Consider the following 23,324-nt stretch of genomic DNA (forward strand, 5'->3'; position numbering starts at 1 on the left):
AAGATCATTATGTTTGTAGGATGATCCATTAAAACGTACAATATCAATTCAGACCTAGATATTATTACTATTACTCCACTAGGTCTGAAATATATTGTTCGCTGCAAACATTATGATCTTAAATTTATTAATTATTAATTTAGTATTAATAAATAAGTAAAGTTGCATAAAATGGAAATACCTAGCCTATAAAGTAGGCTAACCAGGTTACCTCAGATGGTTGAATGGATGGATATTCCACAACTGGTAAAACAAAACATATATAAGGCAATACAACAAATTTACTGTAGGAGCCATAACTTAATTTAAAAAAAAAAAAAAAAAAACTGTATTATTGCGCCTCTGATTTGGCTGTGAAATTCGTTGATTTTGAGTGCAAGATGTGAAGGATTCTATGGGCCATTTAAATATAAAGGCCATAATGGCAGCCGCGCTACCGGAGCGCCATCTAGTGGCTGTTGCCCAAAAAGTATCAGAGTGTCGCCTCTTGGGTTGTAAGCTCTCTTTGGTAATATAGTTAATTAGAAGTGTTTTTCTTGTAACCTAAATAAATATTTCTACGGCTCTGACTGGTTTCACATTGTAATTTTGGCTGGCCGTGAATTAACAGCTGAGCAGCTAATATAAAACCCTGTTCATTCATTCGGGACGGAGCAACATGTAGCATAATGAGTGTCTATGCGCAGGTCAGTTGAATGATAACGTTTAGGCCTACGTAATGGTGTTAAATTGAATACGAAGCAAACTGTTTGTTGAAATAACATGAACAACAACACTGAACTCAAGTGTTTCTGTCAATCAGGACGCGTGAAAGTTGCGTTTGTTTACACGTGACGTCACATCCGTATAGGAACGCCCACCTGGAGGGTGACGCAATATTTGTTTTATTTTATTTTTTCTTTATTTTTTTATTCAGTGAATTAAAGTTAGGATTAGTTAAAAGCGCATTATTCTAGTTTATCCATTGTCTGTAGCTGCTTTTATTTAATGTATTAGTAAACATATGCTAATTCATTATACCCAATTTAGAATGTAATACTTGTTACATGTGCAAATGGTAGGCTAAATATACAAACTTGTTTTATACATTAATTCGCACCTTGCGTAAAAGAAATACATTTGTTTAATTAAGGATTTTTCCCTTTTATCTGCTGGCAGAAAGGCACCAAAGGTTGGTTTGACAACCGCCATAAATGTGGTTGTAAAAAGACGTGCCAGCAAAGTGTAGCCTACTTGAGATTAGAATAGGCTACTAAATTTTAGGCTATGCATAATATAATGCACACGCATCCTGACATGACGAATGGAGCTGAGCACGCAGCTCATGAAGGTTTTTAGTTGAATACATTACCCAATGCTGATTTTACCGTATAGGTGGCGGTATATACCAATTGACCAATATACCAAATTTTTTTTTTTTTTTTTTTTTTTTTTTTTTAATACGCCTTTGTAAAAATCGATACTCCCTCAGTAAACATCAATACAAATCACAAAAAGTCCCTAAACTTCCGTCGCCTAAAGTTTGGCAGAAGGCTGGGTTTGTTATTGACCACGTGATATTCTGAAAACAAAGCCTTGATATAGAAATTGCCCCGCATACTCGATACATGCATTGGAGCCTCTGTGTCATGCCTGATATCACAACAAATTACTGAAGAAGAAGAAGAAGAAGAAGAAGAAGGAGGGGGAGAAGGGGGAGGAGGAGGAGGATTAGGAGGAAGCCTATATTGGACATAGTTTGAAATTCGAGTTTCCCGTGTATCTTAATCGGAATGCAGCATTCAACGGTGCAGAGAAAACGAAACTTAGTGAGCTGTTTTTTTGTTTCTTGTTCTCTGTGTGTAGCCTAAATACAGAAATGGCAGAAGCCAGTTTTTCTCAGGAGCAGTTCAGCTGTCCAGTGTGTCTGGATCTACTGAATGATCCAGTGGCCATTCCCTGTGGACACAGTTTCTGTAAGAGCTGTATTACATGCTGCTGGGATCAGGAGGATCAGAAGGAAGCTTACAGCTGCCCTCAATGCAGACAGACCTTCACTTCAAGACCTGCTTTAAATAAAAACACCCTGCTGGCTGAAGTGGTGGAGCAACTGAAGAAGACTAAACTCCAAGCTGATGTTCCTGCTGGACCAGAAGATGTGGAGTCTGACATCTGTACTGGAAGAAAACACAAGAAAGAAAAGAAAACATCTGGGAAAAAACATCTGGTGTGTATGAACTCTTACTGTCAAAAATCTCTCTTTCCTTAATGATCGTCTCCCACCATATAGGTTGCAAACCCCATTCACAAAAAATAAAATGAACACAGTATCCAATATTGGATATTTTTACGGACATTTACAGTTTCACTTGTTTTTGTATCCAGATGATTTTAAAAGAGCGACAGAGTAAGTTCCAGCAGAGAATCCAGCAGAGAGAGAAAGATCTTGAGGAGTTAAGAAAGGCTGTGGAGTCTCATAAGGTGAGTTTGGAGAAGAACAGAAGTTTAGACACTAAATGTGCCACAGGTCGTGTGAGGCAACAGTAAGAGCTGATTGTGATGTGTGTCCTATACAGCGCTCTGCAGATACAGCAGTGGAGGACAGTGAGAGGATCTTAATTGAGCTGTTACACTCCATTGAGAATATCTGCTCTAAGGTGACACAGCGGATCAGAGATCAGGAAAAGTCTGCAGTGAGTCGAGCTGAAGGATTCATGGATCGACTAGAGCAGGAGATTGATGATCTGAGGAGGAGAGACTTTGAGCTGGAGCAGCTCTCACACAAACATAATTTCCGCAAGGTAACAGAGATCCGACATACAGGACAGTAGTTTTAGCAACACCTTATCATTAGAGACTTTCATTTTAATTTCTGTTTCATTGTTGGGGATTGGTATACTCATACAGCTGAACAAACTGTTAACTTAAGTTTTGAACTTTAGTGCTTAACTCATCCTGCACCGTTTGTGCTACAGACATGAATGATGCATCAAATCATGTGGCTTTTTGAGAAGAGATTAGAGATAAATGATTACTTTTCCTAACCATTAGGATTTTCAAACACTTGAAAGAGGGAGTAACATTTACATTGTATTCTATATAAACAGACTGAATTTATAAGATCTATAGACATTACTAGAACAGAAGTGCTAGATAGACCTGAATAGCAAAAATGAAACCAGACATAACTGTTGCAAATAAACCATAGATAATATCAAACTGGTAGTTCAAGTACACACTCAAGATAATTTGAAAAAACAAGTCATTATCTATGTCGCAAGTGGTTGTTCTAGTAATTCGCACAAAGAAAGGAGTAGAGAACAAAAACATTTAATAAATCCACAAGGAAGACTCAGGAGATCGTAGGAGAAAACATTAACACAAACACGTTAAATAAAGACAATACAGGTAAAGGAACTAAGGAAACATGGGGCTTAAATACATAAGAAGCATAATCAATGACAAACGAAACAGGTGTGGGAACTAATTAACAACCAGAGAAACGAACAGGCTGGCAAAAAATCAAAACACCATGATAATAAAACAGAACACAACTGTTACAGTAGCTCTCCACTCTCGGATGGCGCGTCCTTGTGCTAATGATAGTCCAAACCGAAGAGGGACGGAGGGCGGGAGCTTTGGAGGAGGACTGGTAAAGGGCCGGAGACAAGAAGTGATGGTGGCGGGAGAAATCAGGAGCAGTAGTAGCCAGGCGAAGACCAATTGGGCAGTCAGGATGATGTTGGCGGATTCAAGGGAGGGAGGAACCATGGGAGAGACTTGGCTGATGATACCAGGGGGATGACTGACGGAGACAAGGCCGATGGAAGTAGAGCCTAAGGGTGCGTTCACACTTGGCATGTTTGGTTCGATTAAAACGAACCCTGGTGCGATTGCTCGGTTAGTGCGGTTCATTTGAACATATGTGAACACTGCCATCCAAACCCTGGTGCGCACCAAACAAGCGGATCGAGACTCCTGAAAAGATGGGTCTCGGTCCGCTTCCAAACGAACTCTGGTGCGGTTCGAATGATATATGAACGCAACACGGACCAAAGACATGTAAACGAAACAAAAACAGGAAGACGAGACCCTAAAAAGGACAGAATCCTTGCATGCCAGTTTTTCTGGTCATAGTCGTGAGTTTACCCATGACAGGCATCAGACGCACGTCTCCACGCAGCAGATCATTTGTGTGTGACGGATGGATTCCCGCCGCTGTTTTGACTACTTTACACATTTTATAAGCTCTTTATAAGTCCTCTCTTCCCAGCTGGCCAAAATACCATCACATGCAGGCTACGCACACACAACGAGCGCATTTACCTCAGCAAACAGCATTGTTTTGGATGTTAGATAAGTTCCATCTCAAAATAGGCAATACGTCATAAAATCCGACCAATCACGTTGTGAATGTATCCCTATGCCTCGAGGTTCGGTATCTTTTGGTTTGATGATAAAATTGCCAATCTGAACACTAATCGGACCAGGACTAAATTTTTCTTTTTCTTCTTTGGTCCGGACAAAATGAACCAAACGAACCGAACTACAAGTGTGAACACACCCTAAGGTGAAGACAGAGAGCTGATGGGTCCAAACGACCGAAACAGGAGGAGGCCGAAACAGAGCTGCAGCAACATTTGTCCAAGGTGGAGCCCGGGTGTCAATGGACTGAAGCAGAGCTGGTGTGACTGAGGACCAAAGCGGAGCTGGAGGAAGGCGGAGTGTTTCGAAGTGTAACTGAAGGCCCGTAAGTCAGTGGCGCAGGCAGAGTGACATCTGACCAAGGCGGAGCGGGAGGGACGAGGGAGCCCAGTAGTGCCGTAAGGACAATGGTCCCAGATGGAGCTGAGGGAGGAAGGAGCCAAGGTGGAGCCAAGTGGTCGACAAACCGAGGTGATGGATGGGCTCGGCAGCTGGAGGCAGAGCCAGGGGATCCTCTTGACTAGGCGGAGCTGGTCTTTTGGCAGTCTTTTGGAGTGACATTCCCGATTACATTCTCTATTTACTACCCCACACGATGGCACAAAACACCACATTTTACTACTTCAGTTGTTGAAATCTTCTGGTGTGTTTATATACTTGATTTGAGGGTCCAGTATTCTGTCACAAATGGTTGTGGTAGTAAACTGCACAAAAACATTCTTTAATAAATCCACAAGGAACACTCGTAGGAGATCGTAGGAGAAAACATTAACACAACCATGTTAAATAAAAACAATACCGGACAAACGAACTAAGGAAACACAGGGCTTAAATACATGAGTGTAATTGATGTCAAGTGGAACAGGTGTGGGAACTAAATAACAACCAGAGAAACTAATTAGGAAACACATGCAGCCAGACAGGCAAACAGGGAAACCAAAACACCATGATAATAAAACAGAACATAACTGTAACAGTCAGGTCATAAAGGTTTTTGTATTGTATCTTTATTGCTTGTGTTTATTTCTTCATGTAGAGTTTCCAGTCTCTCTCTAAACCTCCTGAATCTTCAGATGTACCCAGCATCACTGTCAGCTCTCTCCTCTCTTTTAATGATGTGGGAAAATCTGTCTTTCAACTGAAAGAAAAACTGGAGGATTTCTGTAGAGAGGAGATAGACAAGATATCTGGCAGAGGTAAAGTAGCAAACATTTATTTAATCTTAGACATCATATATGTATATATATAAGAACTTTTTAATGGGAACTATGCCAATTATGTCTGCTTCATTTCTCAGTAACATACACTGAAATTGTTCCCACCAATGAACCCAAGAACAGGGAGGACTTCCTACAATGTAAGACACAATGAACACATTTACATTTTCATTAAAATATTATTTAGTATGTGTATTAAGCCATTTGAATTACAAAGACAATTGGGATGTTCTCTCAATACAGACATTCCTTTGATTTCCTATATTCTGAGGCCATTTTTACTGTTGTATTTATTATCCCCCCAACCTCCAATTAATCATACATACATTTCTACAATCCTTAACTTCATCATAAGATGTGGTCTTACCAAGGATTGAGAGCGTTGTATGAAGATCAAAAGTTTCAGGGCGGAGTCCACGCCGGCTCAGTCAGGGTCCGGTGCTCTTGAGGCTCGATGGAGTAAAGTAATTGCAGGTTCAGATAATAGTCTTATGTAAAAAGTAATTTCACTCTGAGTCTTGTTTAGAAAGGTGTACGAATCGCCAAATACAATGGCTTCGGTTTAATATCAAGATACAGAAATAAAAATTACAAAGAACATAAAAACGAGTCTTCACCCGGGGTGTGGCAATTCTCTGTTGTACAACTTCCAATATATATAGTCCTCCTTCCTGACATAAAAACATCTCCTTGTTTCTCAAACTACAAGATACAGAGGTCATCTAAAGGTTGCACACGTGCAGCATGTCTTAACACATTTTGCTAAATTGAGCTCAACGACTTTCACACTAAATACTCTAGTTCTGCAAAAAAGCATATAGCTTACATTTAAAAATACACATTTTGGTTAACTTGTGGTAAAAGCATACGTCAGCCTTGCATTAGTTCCTCTTAATCTTAATACTTCTCCTTTCTGCAACTGAAGCATACACTGTGGTTAGCTTGGCCCAACACTTCTAAGAAAATAAGAAAATATAGAAGAAACAAAAATACATATTGGCCATTCTACATGTTAATCTTTTTGGCCTTTAACTACAATAATCAGACTCAACCGGCGCTGAAGCCTTTGTATTCAAAGCTTCAACCTCGTTTGTAATCTGTTCCAAGTCACACATAAAAGTATTCAACATACATGATTGTTTAATAAGCATGATCAATCTCAAATTAATTCTTTGCTGTTGTCTCAGTAATTTAAGCATTTCTTTGGCCTTCTGGTCCATCCTTTCCACTCTCATGGTTCTTCTTCTCTTCCTCATCTTGTTTCTTCTCGATTTCGTCTTGTTCTTTTTGCAAACCTTGAGTAATCAGATTGACCATATCAACTCTAGGTTTCCCCTGATGAATTAGTTCTTTTGATAGGAAATTTTCAGTACAGTTCATACTTGTTAGAGCCGTCTCCACAACATTACCAAACCACCACACATGCACACACACAACTAAATGGTTCATTCATACAACCCGAATTCTGGAAAAGTTGGCATGTTTTTTAAATTTGAATAAAATGAAAACTAAAAGACTTTCATATCACACGAGCCAATACTTTATTCACAATAGAACAGAGATAACATAACAAATGTTATGCACAAAATGAGCTCATTTCAGATTTGATGCCTGCTACAGAAGCAACGACCAAAGACTACAGGTTTTAGCCTATGATTATAGATATATCTTTTAGGATTCTCAAAATTTGTCTCAGACGACCAAATCGTGGCCAAAATTGCATAGTGTGCACCAGCCTTAAGACAGTTCTGGAAGGAAATTATACCAAACTACTTTGACGACAGACTTTGGCTCAGGCATTTCAGAATGAACAAAACATTTCAGACGCTGTGCAACGAGATCAGTCCACTGGTTATGCTGTGTTCACGCCATGTCGTAATTACCATAAATAAAGCTCTCTATGCTTTCTAATCACTCTTGCCGTACCTTGATGACATACACCGAACGGTCTGCACATTAAATCTGCAGTGGTCAGGTGGTACAGCGGTCAGAGCTCTCAGAAAATTATGAGTTTACATGTTGTAATTACACGCTCTACAAGCATGTGAAGGCTTTTTACAGTTCAGAATTGTTACAGTCCAGTTATGTTGTCCCATTGCGCAAAGTCACATGACTTTATTTAATGCGCATCGAGGAATTTATTCAGTTTGATTAAAAAATTAAGCTCAATCATTTTTTTTGTACCATTTGTTTTTTTGTAACATTTGTATTTTTTGAATTTATGCGCATCTTGCCGTTTGCATCCAGCATTTAACGCGATATGCCAAAATGCGCATAAAAGTATGTGAATGGAAACATAGCTATTGATACACCAAAATGGAGGATTAATTTTTTTTCTGTTTTATCTCCATCAGATTCCAGTCAGTTCACTCTAGATCCAAACACAGTGAATAAACACCTCCATCTGTCTGAGGGGAACACAGTGGTTACTTTCACTGCCAGTGTCCAACAGTATCCTGATCATCCAGACAGATTTCATTATTATCCTCAGGTGTTGTGCAGAGAGAGCGTGTGTGGACGCTGTTACTGGGAGCTTGAGTGGAGTGGGAGTGGATTTGTGTGTATATCAGTGTCTTACATGTACATCAACAGGAAGACACAGAGAGATGAGTGTGTGTTTGGATATAATGATCAGTCCTGGAGTTTGATCTGCTCTACCTCCAGATGCTCATTCATTCACAATGGCAGTAATACTGAACTCCCTGTACCCTTCGGCGGCTGTAGAATAGGAGTGTATGTGGATCACTGTGCAGGAAGTCTGTCCTTCTACAGCGTCTCTGACACAATGACTCTCATCCACAGAGTCCAGACCACATTCACTCAGCCTCTCTATCCTGGGTTTGGAGTCATAAATGGGTCAGCAGTAAAACTATGTGATCTAACACAATAGATTACAGAGAGCTGACTGTAGTGTTACTTGCCACTGTGACAGTAGACCCATGTCTACTTATGCACCCGCACTAAATATTCCTCCATATCCAAGTATACAGCCCCCAACTGTTCCCTTATGCATCTGTTTCCCAGTTTATCTTTTATTCAACATCAAATACTGCGTAAACTCCTTCTTTAGCCACTTAAACATCAGTCAACTATCACTGTTGTTTTAAGTTTATAGAGTTTTTTTTATACCTCACAAGAGAGGATGAAACCCAATACATAATGTTGAAAATGGCTTTGTCTTAATTTGTTGGATCCACATGAGACTTGCCTTAGCTTAGCTCATGTCCTTGCCAACCCTGAACCAAATGAAACTGAGTTTTGATTGAGTAACTTTCAGATATGTGCTGACTCAGGCCGCAAATGTGGTGAAGTGGTTCATTCAGTTATGAATTATCATCTTTAATAATTAAAAATAAGTTTGACTTTTTCACATGTCTACAGAAGTTCTTATTGAGAATTAACAGAGGTTTAGTTCTAGTTTATGTTCATTATATTGTAAATGTTTAAATGTCACCATTATGGTGATTGGTGTTTCCTTTAGTTGGGCACTTTTATCACTGTATCTGTTTTTTCTTTTCTTTAATAATTCGATTGTGTCATTTGCAATGCTTCATGGGATTGTTTCCCCACTTTAAAGCTATTAAGTACACAGTCTTGTACCTTTTGTCTTTTTGTCAAATTTTCAAAGCCTTTTTTTTTTTTTGTGTGTGCTTAAAAAATCAAAGTTTGTAATGTTGTGATTCACCTCTGGTTTATTTGGTTCAAGGCTTAAAACTGTTTAACAAAACTTTAAAGGCTTTTTAAAAATTGCTATGGGAAAAATGAATTCTAAAAATATTTCTGGAACCAAGACAGCTTAATGTGTACGGGCACTGTTGTACCCTATTGTGAATGTTACTTGGGTTTCCTGGTAGCCTTTGTAAGGGAAATGTATATGTATATTCAATCAATACTACTTCTAATATTTTGTCAATGTTGTTAATTTTGGACGAAATACAGACATTTGCTTACATAACATTTTAAGTGAAATTGGTTTGGTTTGTAACTTATTTTAAATGAGTAATCTGCTGTTTGTTTCTAAATGGAGGATGTATAGGGAGGCAGAAAAACTGTGTTATTCTTTTGTATGTTTAAGTTTTTGATTATTATATACTGTTTGTTCTAATTTATTGTAAAAAAAAAAGAAAAAATTGCTTGTCACGGAACCCTTTTTCTGATAACTATCTTGTTTCTGTCTGTGTGACTTTTAGCACATTGCTCAAAGAACTAACTAAAGCAATATCCTGTTTTTGTATTAGTATATGTTCTGTCCATCCGTAATAAACTGAGAATCAACTGAGCAGCAATCTGGTTTCTGTGTCTCTTATTTGGTTCTCCCAGTGCAATGTAGGGCTTCACACGATCTGGAGGGGAATTGCAGAAGACTGTAGATAACTGAATAAAATGATCTAACATATAAATATATACACATATATGTGTATGCGATCAGTATGTCTTGGGAAATGTCTCCTTTATGTTGTTTCTTTTTCTTATGTTTCAAATGTAGCCTATCCTGCTAAATTCTGTAGCCGAATGCTGCGAGGGTGAACTAGTGAACAATGTTTCTTTCTTTAGTCAAGGACAGCAGGCCTTGTAGAGAGTACGGAAACTATTTCATCAAGAAGATATTTGCATGCCAAAGGTAAGAAGATGAAGATGCCTAAGATGGATGAAGTGGAAGTGTACATGTATGGTAAAAAGAAATAGGAAGCCTAATTTGTTCACGTGCTTATCCAATCAAAAAAATCTTATCTGAAAAGATTTATCTGACAGATCTTAAGAGAAAACACACAAGTTTAGCGATTTTAAAAGCAGCATATATTCTAAAGAAATGATGAAAAAAAGTCTAGTATTCAGGTCAAGAAATTGAAATGTAAAATAACACTACATCGTCTTCCCTTTCTAAATAAATATAAATTAATCCTTATTAAAATTATACAAGGTAATCAGTAAAGATCAGTGAGTGATTTTCTCATTTTATTTTGTTCTTTGATTAATATTAAAGGTGCCATCGAACATTTTTTTACAAGATGTAATATACGTCTAAGGTGTCCCCTGAATGTGTCTGTGAAGTTTCAGCTCAAAATACCCCATATTTTTTTTTTAACTGCCTATTTTGGGGCATAATTAGAAATGCCCCAATTCATGCTGCGGCCCCTTTAATTGCTCGTGCTCTCCGCCCCCTCCCAAGCTCTCGACTCTATCATTGCATAAACAAAGTTCACACAGCAAATATAACCCTCTAATGGATCTTTACAAAGTGTTCGTCATGCATGCTGCATGCACACATCGGATTATGTGAGTATATATTTATTTGGATGTTTACATTTGATTCTGAATGAATTTGAGGTTATGCTCCGTGGCTAACGGCTAATGCTACACTGTTGGTGAGATTTATAAAGAATGAAGTTGTGTTTATGAATTATACAGACTGCAAATGTTTAATAATGAAAATAACGACAGTCTTGTCTCCGTGAATACAGTAAGAAACGATGGTAACTTTAACCACATTTAAAAGTACATTAGCAACATGATAACGAAACATTTAGAAAGACAATTCACAAATATCACTAAAAATATCATGATATCATGGATCATGTCAGTTATTATTGCTCCATCTGCCATTTTTCGCTATTGTCCTTGCTTGCTTACTTATTCCTGTCCCACCCACTTTTCAAAACAAAGTTACGCCACTGTGTATGCCCACAATATTTGCATATGCCAGCTCATGTTCAAAGCATTAGACAAGGGCAGAAAGAAACACGATGCATTAAGAATCTGGAATTCTGTTGCTTCCAAATGGCAGTACTAAATAATAATAATAAAAAAGATATTTCAATAAAATAAGAAAAATTTGGACATCTTCATCCTGTTCAAAAGTTTTTACCCCCCGGGTCTTATTGTATCATGTTTCCTTCTGGAGCATCAGACTTTTTACTGCAGATTCACAGATAGTCCACTAGGTGTCTCACAAAAGACAAATGCAGACAGGATTCAAACACCACTAGAGATATTTCGGTCTGCGTGTGCAAAACCATGATTGAACCAGCATGTCTTTAGGGGTGAACACCAGAACTTTTTTTCAGGAGTGGCCAGGTAAGACCCAGTGATTTCATTGGAGTGGCAAAATAAATAAGTAAAGTCATGAAATCTTGGTAAAGAACACTGTTTTTTTTTTCCACCTGATTATCAAATCCACTTGCGTTGTGCAAGACGCTATTGAAATTTTTACAGCTTGTATTTTTGTAGTAGGCTACGCTGTACACATCAGGGGTATTATAGTTTTATAAAATGTGCTATTTTTTATTTTGTATTTTGTTTGGTTGTTTTTTACAGTTTAGTTTCATTTAGTTTTAATGGTGCATAACTAATTTTGATTTCGTTTTCGTTTCTGAGCAGTTAAACTGCCCAGAGTTCTTCAGAAAAATCCTCCACATCCTGCAAATTCTTCAGTTTTCAAGGATTTCTTTGCATATTTGAACCCTTTCCAGCCAGAAAAGTATTGGGCAGTTTAACTGCTCAGCACAAACAAGGGACTTGTGAACAACCATCACAAAAAACAACAACAAAAAAAAAAACAGCCCTAGATCATACAGGTAATACAGGTAATACGTAGATCATACAGGACACACAGTATTAGGAATCATGGGTTCAAAAATTTTTGAACAGGGTTATTTTAATAATTTTTTTTTGTCTTGTGGACTATATGTAAACATCTTTTATGTAAAATTTCTTACTCACGAAAAGTACTAAATAAAAAATAACATGCATTTTGTATGATCTCTCTTAATTTGTTTAAATTATTCACATTTTCACAGATTCTGTAAGGGGTTCCCATACTTTTTCATGCAACTGTATGTATTGCAAGTAAAAACAAGCTGTAGGTTTCTGTTGTTGTTCCAGACAACATTTTATAAAACTATAATACCCCTGATGTGTACAGCATACTACAAAAATATGAGTGGTAAAAATTGTTTCAATAATGTCTTGCACAACACAAGTGGATTTGATAATCAGGTGGAAAAAACAGTTCTTTACCAAGATTTCATGACTTTACTTATTTATTTTGCCACTCCAATGAAATCACTGGGTCTTACCTGGCCACTCCTGAAAAAAGGTTCTGGTTCACCCCTGGAGACATGCTGGTTCAATCATGGTTTTGCACACACATACTGAAATATTTCTAGTGGTGTTTGAATGCTGTCTGCGTCTGTCTTTGTGAGACACCTAGTGGACTATCTGTGAATCTGCATTAAAAAGTCTCCTTTTCTGCACACGTCCCTTAGAGCCAGAAAAGTATTTCAGCTGTTCACAGAAAGTGCAACTTAAATGTTTTTGAGCTGTTGTATTTGTTTCTTGATCTGTGCATAAAGTAAAATGGCAGAAACTGTTTTTTCAGGAGCAGTTCAGCTGTCCAGTGTATCTGGATCTACTAAAGGAACTGGTGGCCATTCCCTGTGGACACAGTTTCTGTATGAGTTGTATTACAGACTTCTTTGATCACGAGGATCAGAAGGTCTACACTTGCCCTCAATGCAGACAGACCTTCACTTCAAGACCTGCTTTAAATAAAAACACCCTGCTGGCTGAACTGGTGGAGCAACTGAAGAAGACTAAACTCCAAGCTGATGTTCCCGCTGAATGTGAAGATGTGGAGTGTGTCATCTGTACTGGAAGAAAACACAAAGCTGTCAAGTCCTGTTTGGTGTGTCTGAACTCTTACGGTCAAAATCACCTTCAACAAGATGACAGTCGCTTTAAAAGGTAAGAGACACCATCTGATAGATGCCACTGGACAACTTCAGGAGATGATCTGCCCAGAACATAATAAACAACTCGAAATCTATTGTCATTCTGACCAGCAGTGCATTTGCTATCTGTGTACGATGGATAATCACAAAAACCATGATACTGTAGCAGCGAGGACAAAGAAACAGGATGTAAAAAAATTTATTTGTGTACAGTATCTGTCTTTCTACAGTATGTATATATATATATATATATATATATATATATATATATATATATATATATATAATATATATATATATGTCACGGAATGCACAGACATGAAATGATAAGATCCACGTGCAGTTTAATAATGTAAGTCCAGGGAATAAACAGTCCACAAAAACAGAAACAAAGTGCACGAAACAGTAAACAACGAACCACAAACACAGGCAAAAAAAACACTGAAACTAAATAGACAGAACTAATGAGCAAACACAAAACACCTGAGTGCAATGACATGAGGCTGATAAGTCCAAGGGGTGAATTATGGGAAATGAAGTGAAACTGGTGACGTAGTCTGTGCTGGAGTGCCCTCTGGTGGCCAACCAGGGTACTCCAACTGGATATCGTGACATTACCCACTCCCTACGGAGCGGATACCAGACGCTCCACTTAACAAAACAAAAAACTCAGGAGGGAGGTGGATAGGAGGAGGACCGGGGGAGGGATGGCGGGCCAGATCCAGCGTGCTCCCCCGAAGGCCAGGGCGGTGCTGAAGGAACCAACCCGGCGGGCACTGGCAGGTCTGGAGTCCTAGATGTTTGCCAGGGCGGTGCTGGAGGAACCAACCAGGCGGGCACTGGCAGGTCTGGAGTCCTAGATGTTTGCCAGGGCGGTGCTGGAGGAACCAACCAGGCGGGCACTGTCAGGTCTGGAGTCCTAGCTGTTTGCCAGGGCGGTGCTGGAGGAACCAACCAGGCGGGCACTGGCAGGTCTGGAGTCCCAGCTGTTTGCCAGGGCGGCGCTGGAGGAACTGACTAAGCAAATTTCAACGGTTCAGACGGCCTGGGCAGAAGCAGCAGAACATAAGGCCTGGATGGCGTCGGCAGGGCAGAAGGCTTGGATGGCAGCGGCGGCAGGGCTGATCAAGGGCGCTCCGTGGCCGTGTCAGGGAGAGCGGGTAGCTCGATCACGGCCTCCGTGGCCGTGTCAGGGAGAGCGGACAGCTCGGTGACGGCCTCCGTGGCCGTATCAGTGGACTCCAGTGGACTCCCTGGCTGGAGCGGGCTCTGGAGTGGACTCCCTGGCTGGAGCGGGCTCTGGAGTGGACTCCCTGGCTGGAGCGGGCTCTGGAGTGGACTCCCTGGCTGGAGCGGACTTATTGACCGGAGCGGCCTCCGGGCCCTGACGTCCGAAGGAAACCTTCCTTCTCCTCGCCCTCGCTTTACCGAGGTGAAGCTGAGGCTCAGTGCCCACCTCCCCGGTGACTTCAGAGACGGATTCATGGTCAGGAGCATGCAAACTGCCTGGTTGACTTGGTGAGGCCCAATCTACCCGGTAGCGAAGATAGACGGCGAATCTCCAGAAATCCAAGTCCTGTAGCCCCTCCATCTCACACCGAGGAAGAGGATCGTCAATGCAGCCATTAAAGATATCCTTCAGTGCCACATCGTTGTACCTCAGCCCCACCGCCATCGTCCAAAAGACCTTGGCAAAGCATCCTACCTCTTCTCCCTCCTGGCGTAACGCCATCACTGCCCCTGCATGTGCCTGACAAAATAGTCCTCATGCTGCTGGATCTTAATGGGTGGTTCGTTCTGTCACGGAATGCACAGACATGAAATGATAAGATCCACGTGCAGTTTAATGATGTAAGTCCAGGGACTAACCAGTCCACAAAAACAGAAACCAGAAACAAAGTGCACGAAACAGTAAACAACGAACCACAAACACAGGCAAAAAAACACTGAAACTAAATAGACAGAACTAATGAGCAAACACAAAACACCTTAGTGCAATGTCATGAGGCTGATAAGTCCAAGGGGTGAATTATGGGAAATGAAGTGAAACTGGTGACGTAGTCCGTGCTGGAGTGCCCTCTGGTGGCCAACCAGGGTACTCCAACTGGATATCGTGACAATATATATTTAATGTAATGTGTAGTCAGCATCTGTACATTTAATGACATTGCAAACAATTTATCATAAGATTCAAAAACATTTGAAGTAGTGTTGTCAAAAGTCGGTACTGAAATTTAAAAAATTTGATGCTTTGAGCGCTGTCTAGCGGATTCATAAACACCTCTGATTGGCCATTGTGTTCACGCACTCATCAGATATGTCTGTGATTGGCTACAATGATCAACGCTTCAAAAGCATGTTGTAAATAGACATCAATGACGCTCTTCACAGAGCGCTTACACAGATAGCCTACACAAGAGAGAGTTTGAAAGCAGGCGTCTATCAGCTGATCGGTCCACAGGGGAGTGGGCGCCCCCACCCAAGAATCACGTGCACTCACACAGAGGCCACTTCTGAGGAATTGAAAAATGAAAACCACCAACCAGCTCTGTCAAAACAAATTTCAGAAGATATTTATTTGCAAAGATTTAAACTGCTGCAGTAAGAGAAGGCTATATTCATAATCTATGGGAAAATACTATTATAAATTAGGTCAGTAGATAATTCAGCAGCAAAAGTTATTCTAGAAAAATGCACAATGATTTTATAAAATCTTAACATTTAGTGGAAAAAATTTTTTTAGTGGGGAACAAATAAAAGGTAAAATGTTCTACATTTAAATGTATAATGCAGCTTTTTATGAGGCAACAACATATGATAGATAGGACAGAACCAGATGAAAGGCTCCAATATAGATGTCACAAAGTCAACAGCACCATGGCTGCATTCCAGTTTGTTTTTTTTATGACCTTCCCTTGCTAACTTCCCTCAGTCTCGTTGACTCCGATACATGTCATTGCTTACGTTGCATGAGTGCCCACTACTGGTGGAACCTTTGCAATGGGCTGAATTGGAATTTCCTAAACCCTTGATCTCTTGGAATCTGCTATGGAGTTGATTTATTATTAAATTTTTTCCCCTTACAAAAGTGTTTAATCCAGTATTCTATGTATATATGTGTATTTTAAATATTAAAAAAATAATTATTATATCATAGAGTTGTTTGTGGTAGGGTAAATTAAACGTGATATGCGGTGATGTCACAATCATGGTGCATTGTGGGTTATGGAGCAGCTAGAAGAGTACATATGGAGTAGACCCGCTCCCTCAGTCAAAAGTGGAACTCACTTCAAAATGGCACGCGGATTCCCCTGAGGGGAAGTGCTTAGGGAAGTTTGCGAGTGCGTGTCTAAAACTGGAGTGGAACGCAGCCCATCATTCCACCCATCAGCACTAGATCACCACACTCCACCCACTTGTTCATGATCGCCTGAGTTCTGATTCCCTGCACCTGCACACCCTCATCAACGCACCCTATATCAACCATCTGTCCCTTCCCTTCATCTGAATATCTGCTGTATTCAGACTTACCTGTGCTGCTCACATTTCTGCAAATAAAACCTGATGAAAAGTGCTTACCTGTCTGTGAAAGATACATACGCTGTACCGAGTTTTTCCGAAAACAGTCGAGCACCTGGAGGCGTGCCGTGTGAGTGGAGCTAAAGAGTGACAAGCATGCGCAACTTTTGCGTAGTGATTGTAAGGAACTCCCTGTCGGCCCAAAAACGGATTCCGACGGCCTGGGCGAAGGTATAATACATGTATGTCTTTTCAACACCTTTGTGAAGTTCACTTAATTTTTAGAATTTAGTTTCAATCTTACTTTAGCTGTGCACTTAATCTGACTCCAATTTCAAATGATTATTACTCTTAGATTGTTTTTCTAATTAGGAATTCTGGGTATCCCATACTTTCAATTATTCGTTCATTACGGACCCGATGCAGCACAGAGATATACTCGCCCGGGTTTGCGGTAAACTCACGCTCGCAAACTAGCCAGTCTGATCTTAACAATAACACGGAATAGGATGCACAATATCGGACATCACTGAGAAACTGCTGGCGTGGTTGGGAGAATTTTTGGTGTGGCGGCCCACCACGGCAGAATGAATGTAGCAGAAAGAGGTGACACTGAGGTGCTTGTTTAACACACAGAAGTCAAACTCAGTCCTGGAGGGCTGCTGTCCAGCAGAGCTTAGCTCCAAATCACACCTGAACCAGCTAATAAAGATCTAACTAGGCATATAGAAACTTCCAGGCAGGTGTTTGGAGCTAAACTCTGCAGGACAGCGGCCCTCCAGGACCGAGTTTGGACACCCCTGACTGAGACTTTCTTTATTGTACATTCCCCTGAACTGGTGGGCATTTGAAAACACCATGTGAGTGCTTAGTGACACTTATAAATTGTTTCCTTGTGTTTCTGAATTTGAGTAGAACTTATAGTGAGAGCCCTTACCGAACTTAGAACCACAGCGCTGGAACCCCTCTGTAACAAGGTTAGTAGATGTGGGAAGAAGGAGGCGGGAACTCTTAATGCATAGTTTTTCCTTCTGGAGCATCAGTGAATGTTTGAACCTTTTTAATAGTTGAGTTTGAGTCCCTCATTTGTCCTCAGTATGAAAAGATGAATCTCAAAATCATACAGTCACTGCTGGAAAGGTTTCAAATATGCAAAAATGCTTGAAAACTGATGAATCTGCAGGAGCTGGAGGATTTTTCTGAAGAACAGAGCTCAGTTTAACTGCTCAGGACAAACAAGAGACTCATGAACAACCATCACAAAACATAAAAACAGTCGTAGATCATCAGGTAAACACATACAGTATTGAGAATCAATGGTTCACATACTTGTGAATGGGGTTATTTTAATAAATTCAGCGATTGTTTTGTCTTGTGAACTAAATGCAAACATCTTTTATGTAAAATATCTTATTCAGGACAGTACTAAACAAAAAATAACATGCATTTTTTATTATCCCTCTTATTTTCTCATTATCACAGATTCTGCAAGGGGTTCACATACTTTTTCATGCCACTGTATTATGATTGTGCCCAGTGGAGAAAAGCAGGAGATCAAGCACTGAACCATAAGTGATTAGCTGATGAAACTCAGACACTCCTCTTCTCCAGGAAATCTTGCAGGATCTGCCAGGACAGGTGGGCAAGAGTATATGATGATTCATAGTGTCAGAGGCAATAGCCAGGTCCAGCAGGATGGGGACAGATGATTTGGAGTTGCCAGTGTTGGATATGTGTTGAAGGTTTTTTAGCAATGTGTTTAGGCACCCACACACTAAAAGATAATCGGGCCGTTTTCGGGCCAGTTCTCCACTTCGGACAATCCTAGGTAAAGTCCCGATTATCTTGATGGTTCTACAGATTATCTTCTCAGATTTTTATGTGGTGTGAGATGTGATAAGAGTGATTGAATCTGCTCAGAAGAACGTATTTACGATCAGAAATCCTGTAGTACAGGGAGAACCCTGAGGACACACACAGAATGCAGATTGTCACATGAAATGAAACAATACCCAATCAGACAGCAAGCTGAAATCGCATGTTTGTGGTTTCTCACATTTCAAATATCTTTTAGTGTGGGCCAGCTTTTCCTCTGGCATCCTTAAATATTTTTATATTAAATATTTCTTGAGTCACAGTTTGTTTAGTTTCCGTGTTCTGGTTTTTCTTCATATTTGATGACAGTTTCACTAAATAACCTCATTCACATTAATTAAAATGAATATAATTAACCATTAATGAATTTAAACAGTGATTTCCATTCTGTCTATCTATACAGTTTTATGTAGTATTTCTAAAGTTTACAGTTATTTGATTCGATTGATGTTATTTGATTTTCATACAGATGGTTTTGGAAGAGAGAAAGAGAATGTTCAAGCAGAGAATCCAGCAGAGAGAGAAAGATCTGGAAGAGCTGAGAGAGGCTGTTGAGTCTCATAAGGTGTGTTTGTAGAACAGACGTTTGAGACTCAGTTTGAAATCTCCTCCTGTGCTGGATTTCTTTTAGTCCTACTGAAACCCACTGTGGGTGACAGGCTGTATGAGGCACCAACGAAAGCTGACTGTGATGTGTGTTCTAACAGCGCTCTGCAGTGACAGCAGTGGAGGACAGTGAGGGGATCTTTACTGAGCTTATTCGCTCCATTGAGAATATCTGCTCTAAGGTGACACAGCGGATCAGAGATCAGGAAAAGGCAGCAGTGAGTCGAGCTGAAGGGTTCATGGATCGACTGGAACAGGAGATTGATGATTTCAGGAGGAGAGATGCTGAGCTGGAGCTGCTTTTGCACACTGATGACCACATCCATTTTCTCCAGATAACAGAGCACGTGGCTTGTTGAAAGGAGGTGTGCTGTTACACACAGCAGACATGCCCAGTGTGAAATCCCCAGACACAGGAGGAAACATAAAAGCTAGCATTGGCATAAACAATACAGGACAAACTAAGGAGACAGGACAATATACAAGAAACCAAACACAAAACAGGTGGTGACCATAATCAGTTTCCATGGAAACAAACAAAACCTAATCAAAAACCAATGGGGCTAATGAAACAGGAACTAGTACAATGGAAAACAGGAACATGCTAAAAATGCATAGAAATCAAAACTGAAACTAAACTACTCTATGTAAGACAAATCAGCTCAAATGAAATTATTAATTTATAGGGAGTCACTTAGTTTACGACCGAGCACCTGAATCGTCCAGCGATCATTTGCTCGGGCCGTAACCATAAGCTCTTTTAGCGGATATGAACATCCAACTATTGTGAAAGCACTATTTAGTAGCAAGGTAACATAGATCACAGTTTAAGGCAGTAAATTTATAAACACATAAAACAAGACACTTCTTTTAAGAATTTAAAGGAGATTTTATTGACTATTCTAACACAAACGAATATCTAACACAAACACGCACACACAAACACAAATTCATACACGTTGCAGAAAGAAAGGAAGTGAGAAAGAAAGAGTTTTAAGAGAGAATGAAATGATGAGCATGATTTCTAGCAAAATATGCACTTCATAAGACCTGACCTGAATGAACCATGAATCATTAATTTAATGCACCAGTTCAGCTTTAGAATCTGAAGTTATTTGCTTGTTGTTTGTCTTTGAATGCGGCTTCCCTTGCTGGTGTCCTTGGCTGGAAGTGAAGGGATTTTCCGAGTTAGTTGGATTGTTGCAGATCCTATCGGGTCCGGATTGATGTGCTGGCGAGTGGAGTCTCTCGTGGCTGACGCTTGAAGTTGAGGCAGCAAAGGAGTCGTTGGTTGAACTTTGCAACAAAATTTAACTTAGAACGCAAGACTCTCGATGTAAAAAGGAAAGAAAGTTAAAGTAAAAGAAGGGAAACGTGAGTGAGAAGATGGATGGCTTGAATGAACTGCTTGTCGGCCCTTTATCGTCTGTTCTTTGTTTTAAGCCATATTATTCCTTTAACTTCTGAATTACACTGAACTTGTCTTAGTGATCTGACTATTTAACCTTAGGTGTTTGTCCCACCTCTTTGAGGTGTTCTGACCAATCAGGTTTCATCTTTGTTTTAAAGGTGACTTTCCTCCTCCCGTGATCATAAACTAAGTGTCTCTTGAATTCCTGCTCTCGGCAGAGAATACAGAGAGTACAGTTAAGACATGATTTCTATTAAACAGAATATGATACATTTTACACAGTTTTCATTCAAGCCACAGTATGAGTTGAAAATAGAGATTTAAATAAATTCCAAACAAGGCACACTTGCAATCAATCATTCAAAAGATATCACATTTACATGAATTGTGGGTGTTCTTAAGCACAATTGGTCATATGTAGAATGTGTAGACGTGATATAGCATTATGCAGTTGAGATTTGATAAGTCCGTTTCAAATTGTTTTGGAACAATTTGATGCAGTTTATTTAATTTCACAGTCTCTGTTATTTTGCTTGTGGATTTTCCACTGTCTCACTCAGAGGTCACTTAGAAGAAAAAGGCCTGCATTGTCTCTCTGTCTCTTTTGATCTGTAAATCAAAGACTCTTTATCTTCTTGTGGCTCCAGTTGCGTTGTCTTTTCAATAGGGGTGTGACGAGATTTCTTGTCGAGGCAACAAGTAGTCTTGTGATATTGCCATGACAGAGTGTTAGGATGATTAGGAAAGAATATGCCACCGCTACGTTTATATTATGCCTTCACTGTCGTTTTGCTTTGTATTTAAATAAAAAACATTTAATTCAGTTGGATAATGGTCACCGACGCTCCATATTTACAGAGTACACATGATTGCGAAAGTGAAAGTAATCAAGCTCGCATTCAAACACGATTTCAATACCCCGCATTTTGAAAGCGGCTCCCTGATGAATGCAAATATCTCTCAATATGAAAGCCATTTTAGGCTGGGATGTGTAGTTGTAACCATCTCTTAGCTCTGTATCAAAGAAATATTTGGTCATATTTGCACATTGAATATTGAGAGAGTGTGATTATGGTTGCACTTAGGCCTATTGTAAAGTGTTACCATAAAAATAAATAACAGTTTTCTCTTAATCTTATTAAGCACAAACAATAAGGTTTCATCTGTTAACAGTTAATGCACTGTGAACTATCATGAACTAACAATGAATGACCATTTTTATTAACTAACATAAACAAAGATTAATAAATACTGTAGCAAATATATTGCTCATTGTTAGTTGATGTTGGTTAATACATTAATGTTAATAAACGAGACCTTATTGTAAAGTGTTACCATTTTTATTTATACTGTTTTTATTTCTATGATCGGTTTGTGGAAAGGAGTTCAATTAGGAGGTCAAAAGTTGTAGAAGCTCATAAATCATGTAAAGTAAGGTCTGAAGAGACTGAAATCATACAGAAGAGAAGTCAGTCAGTTGAGTGTGTGGCAAAACCTTTTACAGTGCTTGAGTATTGTTGTCTTTTACTGCATATGATAATTCATACTCAGAAAGTAGAACTCAAATGACATTCATTACAAGATGATTAGTTAAAACATTTCAAATACACCTGCAGAAATTTTTTTCTAGTCATGTATTTCACCATTGAGGATTTCTTAAAAATAGTGTGTAAAAATCTTGTCTTGTCTTGTTCTCATGAACTCAATCTCGAGTCTCGCCTCGTCTCGTGAGCTACCTTTCTCGTCACACCCCTACTTTTCGACCATTTGGTTTCTATAAATGGCTTAGAGTTTGCTACCTTTCTCCTCAGTTAGGAAGCATGTGTGGCCACAAAAGTACCTAGCAGGGGGTTGTTTTGTAGATGGGCTGAAGCTGAAAATTTGATTCTCTGAGTTTGGGTCCTGCAATGTTGATTAGGGCCTCTGGAATTATGTTTTGAAAGAATCAACTGAAAGATTCATCTGTCTGGTTTGTCCTTAATCCCTACAACTACTAGGGATGCACTGAAATGAATATTCTGGGCCGAAACCAAAAATAAATATAGCTGCAAGCAGCAATTCGGGGCCAAGCCCCAGTAGGGGCAGTAGCGCAATACGGAGCAGGAAGAGCAAAAACAGCAGAAATTGAATGTACATGCAAAACATCTGGTTCAGAAGGACAGGTGGAAATGAAATGAAAATCAATAGAAGTTCAGAGAACGAACATGGAATGAACTAAAATACTTGTATCTCATTGAAGAGGAATAAAGATTAGCACAATCCTTATTTGGATAAAAAAGGTATCAAAATGACTCATTACACACAATTGTATAAAGGAACCCCACACAAGATTCGAATCCACGACCTCCGGGTCCAAGGTCCATTTCTCATCTCATTGCACCACTGTGCAAGTGAATGTTTCCACACCTGCCAAAGTTTATTAGTTCATGTGAAAATGAACTCAAAATGAAGAATTCTTATAAAGCTGCACTTTAGATCATTCTGCAGCTCATCATGCTGTAGTGCATTACAGAGCAGGAAGAGGAAAAACAGCAGAAAATGAACAAACATGAAACAGCTGGT

At 39.6% G+C, this 23,324-nt stretch overlaps 1 protein-coding gene, 1 long non-coding RNA gene and 1 pseudogene across 2 annotated transcripts; 2 read left to right on the plus strand and 1 right to left on the minus strand.

Moving 5' to 3' along the window:
* The first annotated feature begins 321 nt into the window (after nt 1–321).
* LOC137035725 (tripartite motif-containing protein 16-like protein) lies at nt 322–10,404 on the plus strand. The gene is made up of 6 exons (XM_067409280.1): nt 322–2,206; nt 2,365–2,460; nt 2,556–2,780; nt 5,441–5,600; nt 5,702–5,761; nt 7,976–10,404. The coding sequence occupies exons 1-6, from the start codon at nt 1,859–1,861 to the stop codon at nt 8,509–8,511; spliced, it is 1,425 nt and encodes a 474-aa protein (XP_067265381.1). The 5' UTR covers nt 322–1,858; the 3' UTR covers nt 8,512–10,404.
* LOC137035727 (uncharacterized) lies at nt 2,791–7,900 on the minus strand. The gene is made up of 3 exons (XR_010897113.1): nt 5,989–7,900; nt 5,710–5,754; nt 2,791–5,565 (listed from the first exon to the last, which is right to left on the minus strand). It is a non-coding gene; the product is annotated as an uncharacterized lncRNA (long non-coding RNA).
* Nucleotides 10,405–12,846: 2,442 nt separating the features above from the next.
* Nucleotides 12,847–19,762, plus strand: LOC137035998 (tripartite motif-containing protein 29-like; annotated as a pseudogene).
* Nucleotides 19,763–23,324: the final 3,562 nt, after the last annotated feature.

This window comes from Chanodichthys erythropterus, chromosome 14 (genome assembly GCF_024489055.1).
Source record: "Chanodichthys erythropterus isolate Z2021 chromosome 14, ASM2448905v1, whole genome shotgun sequence".
NCBI classification, from domain to species: Eukaryota; Metazoa; Chordata; class Actinopteri; order Cypriniformes; family Xenocyprididae; genus Chanodichthys; species Chanodichthys erythropterus.

What these genes read in the sequence shown, in the direction of transcription:
- LOC137035725 (XM_067409280.1), top strand. Translation starts at nt 1,859, where the DNA reads ATGGCAGAAGCCAGTTTTTCTCAGGAGCAGTTCAGCTGTCCAGTGTGT. An exon ending in CATCTGGGAAAAAACATCTG is followed by an intron (nt 2,207 to 2,364) that starts GTGTGTATGAAC and finishes TTTTGTATCCAG; the next exon opens with ATGATTTTAAAAGAGCGACA. An exon ending in ACAAACATAATTTCCGCAAG is followed by an intron (nt 2,781 to 5,440) that starts GTAACAGAGATC and finishes TTCTTCATGTAG; the next exon opens with AGTTTCCAGTCTCTCTCTAA.